This window comes from Ailuropoda melanoleuca, chromosome 12 (assembly GCF_002007445.2).
Source record: "Ailuropoda melanoleuca isolate Jingjing chromosome 12, ASM200744v2, whole genome shotgun sequence".
In the NCBI taxonomy this organism is placed as follows: domain Eukaryota; kingdom Metazoa; phylum Chordata; class Mammalia; order Carnivora; family Ursidae; genus Ailuropoda; species Ailuropoda melanoleuca.
The window spans coordinates 67,862,840-67,873,357 of NC_048229.1; the positions used below are offsets into that span (position 1 = coordinate 67,862,840).

At 45.3% G+C, this 10,518-nt stretch overlaps 1 protein-coding gene across 1 annotated transcript; it reads right to left on the reverse strand.

Annotated features, from left to right (window-relative positions):
* Window positions 1-1,564: 1,564 nt before the first annotated feature.
* Window positions 1,565-10,292, reverse strand: CHST4 (carbohydrate sulfotransferase 4). The gene is made up of 2 exons (XM_002920935.4): window positions 10,233-10,292; window positions 1,565-2,783 (listed from the first exon to the last, which is right to left on the reverse strand). The coding sequence occupies exon 2, from the start codon at window positions 2,757-2,759 to the stop codon at window positions 1,608-1,610; it is 1,152 nt and encodes a 383-aa protein (XP_002920981.2). The 5' UTR covers window positions 2,760-2,783; window positions 10,233-10,292; the 3' UTR covers window positions 1,565-1,607.
* Between the last annotated feature and the right edge of the window lie 226 nt (window positions 10,293-10,518).

Consider the following 10,518-nt stretch of genomic DNA (forward strand, 5'->3'; position numbering starts at 1 on the left):
GCTCAGGAACCTCAGGTAGTACCAGAGACCAAGAGCTCCTTGGCAGACTCAAGCTTGAGAATTCCCATCTGCCATTGGGGTACTGTCTGAGGTGAGGCCCTCGTCCAAAGTGGGAGTTGGAACAAAAGGGAAAATGAAGTGATGGTATCTTTCAGGTTTGGACAAAGTGAAGTATTAAGCAAGTCAGGACTCAAAGATCCCTGAAGTTCCAGACAAATATAGACCTTCTTCCTATTCCTTCCAACCCAAGGACAGCACCAGTGTCAGGAGTCAGCAGCGTGGATACTTGGCATGTGCTGAAAAGGCAAAAGGTGCTGCTCCCTGGTGGAGGGTGTGGTATTGCCAGGCTGGCCAGGAAAGGATCACCAGGATTGCTTGATCAACATGCAGAATCCCAGCTCCCATGGTGGCAGATCCCAGTTCCAGCAGATCTGAGGTGGGGCATGGCAAAATGAATTTCTAACAGTGGATTCTGATACATCACTAGACCCAGGGAGTGCTGCAAAGACTGGAAGCAACAACCTCTATCATGTGGAGAGGTGACCCAGAAGAGCTGAACAGCACCAGCTCTACTAGACCTGAGGTCCTCTGGCCGAGGACCACATTAAAAGAACCCTTTGCCCGGACCCTAGGGTGATATATACAACATTATCACAACTCACACCTCACACAAGAAAGAAAGGGCTTAGTTGTTAGTTGCCTACAGATTCTTAAGAGCACAATGTGATGGTCAGTATTGATCAGTTTAGACTCAGTTCATCATCTAACACCAAATATTGTCTTAGCAATTTTTTTTATGTGTGGGTAATAGATAATAGTAAAAGTATAAAAAAATCTATAAAGATGCTTATGCCATCAGGTTAGGATCCTATAAGAATTAGCATCTACTACTAAGTAATTAGAAAGCATAACAGGGGAAACTCCTAACAGAATCCTATTTGGAATTTTAGTGTTAACGGATGGCAGCTTCACAAGTCAAAAATCTTCTGTGTGACAGGAAAATACTGAGGGGAGATGATGTCCGCATCAGGCCTAGCCGCCCCCATGAATTTAAGAGCTTGCTCTGTTGTGCAGAGATCTTATTTTGTTTTTGTGATAAGTGATAGCTGTGATGGCCAAGCTCACCATAAGCATCCAGTCCTGTTCTCTGTTGCCTTTTTTAATCCACCAGGAGTTCCATGGGCTCAGAGTTCGTATCTCTGTGGAATGTGCTGGTGGGCTCTTTGGCGGAAGACCTATTTCCCTGGTTTTCCTGTTTCTTCCTTTTCCCACTGGGCAATGTGGACAGAGAATTTTATGGATTTACTCCACTGATACTGTGTGGTGCCAAATAGGACCCCAGGCCACAACGTCTTTGAGGTACACACGGATAGGAAGGCCAAGAAGGGAAGAAAGGCAGTACTCCTTGTTCAGTGATGGAATGTCCTGCTGAATCTCTTCTATGCATGAGCAGAGACACGAAACTTTCTCAGCCTGAGCATGTGTGGGTGCAACTCATGCTCACATGTATACCAACAGAGATGTAATTAAGGCTCAGAAGCTTTCAGTTAACGTGGCCGAGGCTGGTGCCAAGTGGGAACAGAGCTCCTTCCACCCTCTTGATGGACTTACTTGGAGGGAGTCCATGTAGACAGAAGATCCAGTGACAGGTTTTTCTGCTCTTGCTCAGATCTGACAAGATGGTAGCCCAGCAAAGTCATGGTATCATTGCAGACTTTTTGAAGTCGAGAAACCTTTTGGTAAGGCAAGGTCCAGCGCCAGGCCTGGGAGACGTTGAGGGCATTCCTGGCATTAGTGTGGAAGGCGTGATTACCCATGCCCTTGCCTCGAGTGATGTTGTACACCCAGGTCTGGAGATGGGGCAAGAATTTCAGTCCCACATATTTATACATTTGGGCAGTCTGAGCAATGGGGTCCCGGACCAGGTCCTCATAGCGTATGAGCATGTAGCGTTGCCTCAGGGCTTTGGGCAAGGACTGCACAGCCTTATAGATCTCCAGCTGGCTTTGGCAGATGACCTGCATCACATAGTAAGGCTGTTCCTCCTCCTTGAGTTTCTCCCAATGCTCCCCCATCACAATGCGGCTATCAATCATGAGTTCCCCTGCGGTGTGTTCTCGGGAACGGAACACTGCCCGGGGGTCCCGTACCAGGTGCACAATGTGCAGATTGAGGGAAGGGTCTCTCAGCAGTGGGTAGAGCACCTGCAGGTTGAAGAAGCGCACCTCCTTGAGCACCACGTGGCTGTAGGAGCGACAGGCCTTCTCTACCACCTCGAAGGGCTGTTGATTGCACAGGAGCTTGCAGTGAGCCTGTGGTATGATCATATCCCGGGAGAAGATGTTGCAAGCAGGCGGTGAACACAGGGCCCGGCTGTTCTCCCACTGGAAGAGGCTGGACTGTCTTCGAGGACCGGGTTTCATGTAGGCATCAAAGACACTCATGTCGCACAGAAAAACGGCACGGATCAGGTCCCTCACTGCCATGTGCAGCCTCCAGGCAGTGCTCTGCGTGAAGGTCGTCCAGATGTGCCAGGCGGGCTCCATCAGGTAGAAGACATCCGGGTGCTGCCCAAAAAGCTGTCCCACAAAAGAAGAGCCAGAGCGCCAGGAAGACAGGACCAGCACATGCATGGGCTTGGGCTCCTCCTTCGTGGGTAGGGAGTTGAAGCTGTGGCCATACAGATGAAAGAATAGAGCAAAGATGGCCATCTGGGAAACCAGAAACAGCAGTGGCCTCATTTTTTTTGGCAGTATCATCGTGCCAAAGTGGAAGTGGAAGACCTTTAAGGAACAAACAGAAGGGCTATGTTGGGGTTCTGTCTTGGTGTCTGCCTTCCATCCCCTTTCTTGCCAAAGCCATTTCTTCCCTGACCCCCAGCAAGAAGCAACGTATAGTTCTGGGAACTTCTGGCAACCAACTACAAAAATCCTTCTCTAAATCAATTCCCGTCCCTTGCAGTCAGTTTGTCAATAAGTTCTACTTATTTTAGGCTCTTTACTTCCTCCCTCCTGGTCTTTGTTGTCCAGTGAGCTGCCAAAAATGCCTGAACGTAGCCATATTTCATTGACTAGGAGGAATAGCTCTACCCTGCCACCTTGGTGACATGCATGTCTCCACACAGGCCACTTAGGCAAAGTATAGCCACAGTCTGACCAAATTTTGGTTGAATGCTCTGTGATTCCTTCCTAAACTAAGGGAGATAAGCTGACTTGGGAGGAACTACCTCAAGGCCATTGTTCACCCACCTCTCCTATCTTGAGGGAGATTGCCATCCGCCATTTCTCATTACCTTCCTTCATCTCAAGCAAGCATAGGCCTTTCAATCCCCTGAAGGATATGGTTGCAGGCTATAAAACTGTGTGGCTTGAGTTTGGAGTTGTCTCCTCAGTGGCAGAACCAAGTGCCAATGGCACCTGTCATCTGGTCCCCTCCAATTTGACGTCATCCTGTGGGACTAGGGACATGAGGAACTGACCCAATAGTGACCTTACATCTGTGTAGCTAAGAAACTATCTGAATCTATTTGGCTTGAATTGTCTTCTTAGCAGCTGACTCTATGGAAGTGTGGCGAGCCACACTAAGAGCCGCGGTACTGATACTTGCGGCCTATTAGCTGCTGTGCTGCTGCTTGGGGGAATGCTTAACTGCTTGACATAACCCGATCAGGGCAGCTCAGTGCAGATGGCCAGGTTGTGTACTGCACAACCCTAGGGAATGCCATCTCATCAAAATTTTAAGATATTTCTTATTAAAAAATGTTCTCGTAGGTGACAGTATTTTGGTCCAACAGAGTAAGAACATTAGGATGATTTTCCAGTTGTTAGATGTTAACTATCTAGAGAGGGGCGCCTGGGTAGCTCAGTCAGTTAAGTGGCCAACTCTTGATTTTGGCTCAGGTCATGATCTCAGGGTCCTGGGATTGAGCCCCAGTTGGGCTCCATGCTCAGTGGGGAATCTTCTTGGGATTCTCTCTCTCCCTCTGCCCCTCCCCCCACTTATACTCTCTAAATGAATAAATAAATAAAATCTTTTAAAAAATATCTAGAGAAATGAATTCCACTTAGTAATTCACACTAAGGCTCATACATACTGGTGGCAACCCTCAGCTTTCTCCCTTTATAAGAAAGGCTCACTTTGTATGAAAAGACTATGGTTCCCAGTGCCATACTAAAATATTATTCTGAGGGTTTTTTTAAGGGTTTAAGGTTAAGGGTTCTTTAACGGTTAAGATGAATCTGGATCACTTTGGGCGACTTCCTAACATAAACAACTATTGAGAGATAGAGAGAATAACTGTTTCACATAGTGTAAAACATCAATAGTAGTAAGGTGACAATTTTTTTAAACATTTTATTTTTAAGTAATCTGTACACCCAACATGGGGCTTGAATTCACGATCCTGAGATCAAGAGTCCCATGCTCCACCGACTGAGCCAGCCAGGCGCCCACAAGGTGCTAATTTGCAAATCATTGTATACCCAAGATATTCTTCCTTCCAGCTTTAACAAAGAAAATATATTTCTAGGAGGTGCCTGGGTGGCTCAGTCGGTTAAGCATCTGCCTTGGGCTCAGGTCATAATTCTCTGGGTCCTGGGATCAAGCCCCACATCAGGCTTCCTGCTCAGCAGAGAGCCTGCTATCTCCCTTTCCCTCTGCTGCTGTCCCTACTTTGCTCTTTCTCTCTGTCACATAAATAAATAAAATCTTTTTTTTTTGGAAGATTTTATTTATTTGAGAGAGAGAGAGCCAGAGTGTGGAGAGCACGAACAGGGGGAGGGGCAGAGGGAGAGGCAGACTCCCTGCTCAGCAGGAAGCCCAAAGTGGAGCTCATCACAGGACCCTGGGATCATGACCTGAGCCAAAGTCAGACACTTAACCAACTGAGTCACCCAGGCGCCCCAATAAATAAAATCTTAAAAAAAAATTTTTTTAAGGAAAAAAAGAAAATATATTTCTAGACAGTAATTGGAGCTGGATTTAAGGTTTGTTATTTTCCTGGTGACAGATCTTATCAGTTATTTTTAAAAAGTTTTTAATGAGTAATAGTTACACGGTTCAAATTGTTTTAAAAAGTATCATTATCACGGACATTAAACCCACAGACTTAGAATTTAAAAGAAGGCTTCCTCGGCCGCCTGGGTGGCTCAGTTGTTATGCTTCTGCCTTGGACTTGACTGTGGGTCATAACTGCAAGATCCTGGAATTGAGCCCCACATAGGCACATAGGCACATCGGGCTCCCTGCTCAGTGAGCCAGCTTCTCCCTCTGCCTGCTGCTCCCCCTGCTTGCTCTGTCAAATAAATAAATAAAAGAAGGCTTCCTACAATTCTGCATGCAGGGCATAAGGGAAGTGCTTACCAGCCTGAGTCTAGCCTGTCACACTGCAAGTCTTTAACAGACGGGGGGAAATAAAATGATAAGCAGTTATGTCTGTGGATGAAGACTATAGTCATAAGTTAGAAAATTTCTAGAGCTCTTTGTAAACAGGGTTAATGACATACCTTAGCGACAGGTCACAGTATTTTCCTGGGGGAAAGAACACCTAAGAATTTTACCAGCTGCTGAATCAGTTACTTCTTCTGTACTCACAGCTAGGATGAATCTGCCAGCTGGTATTTGGTCATTACTGTACAGCGAAAGCCTACTTCAGTACAGGTGCCCTATCTGCCCATTTCCCACCTTGCCCCCAGTAGCAACTGGGTTCATTTTTTTATGTGTCTTTTCAGTTGCTTTCTACACATCCAAGAAAATTCAAATGTGTACATAGTGTTCATTTTTCCACCTCTTTATAACAGAAAAAGTAGCAAGTTATACACACCTTGCTTGTTTAACTTTACAGTATGTCTTGGTGAGGTTTCCATGGTAGCACATAAAGCATTTCCTCACTCCATTTTACCACTACATAGAATTCTATTATACAGATACACCACAATTTATTTAACTAGTTTCCTCATAGCTGGGCATTTGACTTATTTCCAGCTCTTTTGCCATTTCAAAAACTTCAGTAATGACCTGATGTTTATATATCACTACACGTGTATGTAAGCTAAATCCTCAGAAGGGGAATTGCAGGGTCAAAAAATACACGTGTGTGTGTGCGTAGCTTATCTATCACCCAGATGGCCTTCATACTGGTCATAAACCATTCACTATATCCAAAACTGCAGACATTCTAGGGAGGAGATTTTCGAGGAGGAACTGGGCAGCCACAGATGTGACTCTTGGAGTTTATAGCTTGCTTCCTGAAGAGGTAGAGCAGGCTTTGCCAGCTCATGGGCTTCCCTTGGAAGTCCCCTGAGCCTTCTGGGAAGTGTGTACTGACCCAAGCCAAACCTTGTGCAGTGGCATAGAGACACTTCTCTTCCATTCATTACAACAATGCATTTCCTCCTGATGTGCCAAAAGGATCCAGTGAGGATCATCTCTCTTTTGTGGCCAAGATTACTTTGGTATGTGCCGGGGAAATGTCAGTGAGTGGTAATTCCTTTCTTTCCCCTGAACGTTAGAACAGGACGGGCTAAGATATGCTCTTAGGTCTTTCAAACTCAGGCCCAAGAGGAAATGATTAGAAACTAAGACATTATTAATAATAGCCCAAGATTGCCCTCTTCAACCCCCAGCTCCCAAAGACTGAGGAAATGACTTTAGCAAGAGACCCTCTCCCAAAGGTAAAATAAGTATCTGGAAAAATTTGGAACAAAGATAGGAAACAACAGAGCAAAAGACAGAGAAAGTAAAGAAGGGAAGAACTTGACCTTTGCACATTTATAAGGAAACCGTGATAGAATTTTATATGCAGGGCCTGTAATCAACTCAAAAAGAAGCTAACATTTCTTAAGGATTAGGAATGTGGACCTTTCAAAGTTATACTGTCTCTCCCCAATCCTGGCTTTGGGCCAACTCAGTATCCTGAGCAGGATCAATGGCTCCTAGTCCTTCTTGGCTACCAGTATCTCCTGGCCTCATGCCCATTATGTCTCAGAGCTGGAGCCAGACCTTCCAACTCCGTCCCCAGTTGTCCTCAGGCTTCAGTTGTTCACGGTTCTCAGGAATTCCCATGGAAACCCTTCAATTTCTTTCTCAGCTTTTTCTTACCATGAGCACTCACCCTGCCCAGAAAGAAAATACACTTTTGTAAAGTGAGTCCCATCTCTTGTCACTGGGATCTAGGTACTTCCTAGAGGCAACCCATGATGGGGCTAGCCAGAACAGCCAGGGAATACCATAGGCAAAGCTCCTGTCTGCAGAGATTGTAATCAGCAGTAGAGATGGATCCTCTTGAGGGGCTGGGAGAAGTGAGCACATGTGGCTCCATGAAGAAAGGGCAAGTCAGGTTTTCTATGGCAATCTCCTCTAATCTAACCACTACCTCTCCCCCTGTCCTGCACTAACCTCATCTGTAGTCCTTGGAGTCGGTGTTTGTGAGAAGTGTGTGACACGACTCCATTTCAGAGTCCAAGTCCACCTTCCCAAGTGTTCTTCCCTGGCTGTTCAGTTGCAAACTTGAATCCTGCCCTCCCTGTTGTCAGAATCCCCGGTCTGCTCATCTCTGGCCTGGCCTTTGATAGTAAGTAGCCTCTCTCTTCTGTCTCTCTTTTCTAAAGCACGAGTCTATCAGTCCCCTCCTTGAAATCCTTCGGTAACCTTCCAGCACATATAGGATTATATCAAAATCAACAAGTCTTGTACCCAGGGGTCTTCATGGTCTGGTCTTTGATCCCCTCCCAGTCCCGTGCTTTACTTTCAGTTCTTTCCTGTAATTTAGAAGCCCTTACTCCCAAGATTTAGTTGTCCTCTAAACTTTTCAGTAGCATCCAGCTCTTACTCTATAGTAAATAGCTGTAGAAGAATGTTTCTACCACTGGGCTGTGGAAACTTAAGGGTAAATGCTATGTCTTATCTTGTTTACAGGTATATGAAACTTAAGGCTCTTCAAACACGCCTGTTGAATAAATCAGTAGCTGAAAATGGGAAGAGGAATAATCACAGCTGGAAAGCAGATAACTGAATGAGATCCATGAGAAACAGAAACTTGTCCTTTTCTGTGCACATGGGTGCACATGGGTGTCTCTGTAGTATCAGTTACTAAAATTTAGGTGATTCTGTTGAGTATTAAGCACAGAACCAAAACTATCTCAATTGCATGGAGCAAAATATTAATAAAGTTAGAGGCATAGGTTTGATGGTATGGCACAGTTAACCTTACTCCAAAAAAAAAATAAAGGAGTTTCTACACTGAGTATGTATTAATGAAAACTAGAAAGAAAAAAAAAACCATGAACGTTATTTTTTTTAAATTAATAAAAAATAAAAGCAGAACATCTAGGTGGCTCAGTTGGTTGAGCATCTGACTCTTGATTTCGGCTCAGGTCATGATCTTCGGGTTGTGAGATCAGCCCCGCTCAGCGGGGAGTCTGCTTCTCTCCTTTATCTCCCTCTCCCTAAATAAATAAATAAATAAATAAATCTTTAAAAATAACTAAATCTTAAAAAAAAAAAAAAGAAGAAAGAAAGAAAAGCTGTATTGCAGGGCATAAGACCACTCAGACTACTTCTCTTTTCTAACTAGCTCAGTTAGAAAAAAAAAAAAAAACAGAGAAAACCCTCAGCACATCTTGTCATCACTGGCTCCCCAAATAATTTAAAAACAGGTTGCACCAATGAGGGGTGAGTGGTATTGTTCTTAAAAAACATCACCATCATCAACATGACCTCATCCAGCAGCCTGATGACTGAGGGCTGAATTATGGATGACCCCCAAATGGGTACTGTGTAGCCTTTTAGAAACAAAATGAGCGGGGGTGCCTAGGTGGCTCAGTTGGTTAAGCACCTGCCTTCAGCTCAGGTCATGATCCTGGGGTCCTGGGACCGAGCCCTGCCTTGAGTCTTGTCAGGCTCCCTGCTCCGTCGGGAGTCTGCCTCTCCCTCTGCCTGCCCTCCCCCTGCTTGTGCTCTCTCTCTCTCTGTCAAATAAATAAATAAAATCTTAAAAAAAAAAAAGAGAGAGAAACAAAATGAGGAATTCTGAGGGAAACAAATAACAGGCAGCAATTTAAGAGCCCTGGATTCCAGCCCCTGGCACATTCCTAATTTAGATTCCCCAGTGAGATTATGCTCCCATAACCCAAAATTGGAGATGAAAGAAGATAGTTTCACAAACCAAGAGATCAGAGTTGGGTTGGGGAAACTGAAATCCACACATATACCTCTAGACCCAGGAAGACCACGGGGAGAAGCACCTGGGCAAAGGTGACCATATAGTAACATATAGTATATGTTATAATATATGTTACAAATATGCTATAACCAGTATAGTAACTGAAAGTGCCAGGAGGGTTGGACCTGGGTCCTCACCACTGCTCTATCTCCAGTGTGCCAGCAACACTGCTGGCAACATTTACCAAATGATGACCTGATGACATCATTTGTAGAGCAGTTTTCAGTGCTTGAGGTGCCCTCCTTGATGCAGGTAAGGAAGGTAGGACAAGATAGTTTTATTTTGCCCATATAAACGTATTTCAATTCCAACTAGAAGTTTTAGACAGAAGTCTCTTCTACTTGGGCTCATGTGCCGGCCTCCTAACTTAACCTTCTTTTACATCTGAATAGCATTCCACAGCTCTGAAGCCCCATTCAGCCCCAATCATGACAACACAGCACACTGATAATCCACACACCGGTTTTTCAGAATAAGTAAACTGAATTGTAACTGATTGACTCAATGGTGGAAAAGCCCTACTTGAATCAGAACCCAGGTCTGTTGCGTCTCAGGGCTGAGAGCATTCAGTGATCACAGGACACCTTCTCCTGAGCTAGAGAAAACCTACAGCTCCCTCCACCTCCTATCTGCCACTCTCCAGCGTCTGAGCAGAGAAGCTACAAGATGTATAGAAACTTGAACTCAGCAGCCAGGATCTGAGTAAGGTAGATGCATCAGGGGACCATGCACAAAACATGTATCAGGACAGCCCCACTAGCATTCCAGGCTTTCTCAGATCCTTTTGGAGATGGAGCGGGGTGAGGATGAGGGAGGTGCTGCCAAGCAGCTTGTGCTTTTTCAGGGAGATTCTCCAGGTGATTCTCATTTAGCCCCCGCCACAACCCCCTCCTCTGCCATTGCCCTTAAAATCCTTAGCTTAGCTGTGGAAGGTTTTCTGATTCTCCCCCCCAGGAGCCCCAGGACAATGGCCCCACTGTGGAGGTGCAGACAGAGAAAACTCTCTTCTTACCTTGAGAATAGCTTAGGCTTCTCCACTGCTTTAGAGAGGCTCACTGCCAGCCAAGTCGTGTTTTCCTTTCTGACTCACCAACTTCCTCTTCCTCCTTGCATTTTGCATAACCATCCCTACTCAGAACAAATTCCACTGCCCTCTCCCTTCTGCCAGAATAGTGACCCACCTTCCAAGACGGTGTTGAGAAAGCGCTCACTCCCAAGTAGCCTTGTTATCAGCAGCTTTAACCCTGAAAGAGAGACTCAGGCTCTGGGAGCGTCTGCTCGAGGTAGACCAGGAGAAT

Excerpts from the sequence above, each read along its gene's own strand:
- CHST4 (XM_002920935.4), bottom strand. The coding sequence starts at position 2,759 with ATGATACTGCCAAAAAAAATGAGGCCACTGCTGTTTCTGGTTTCCCAG.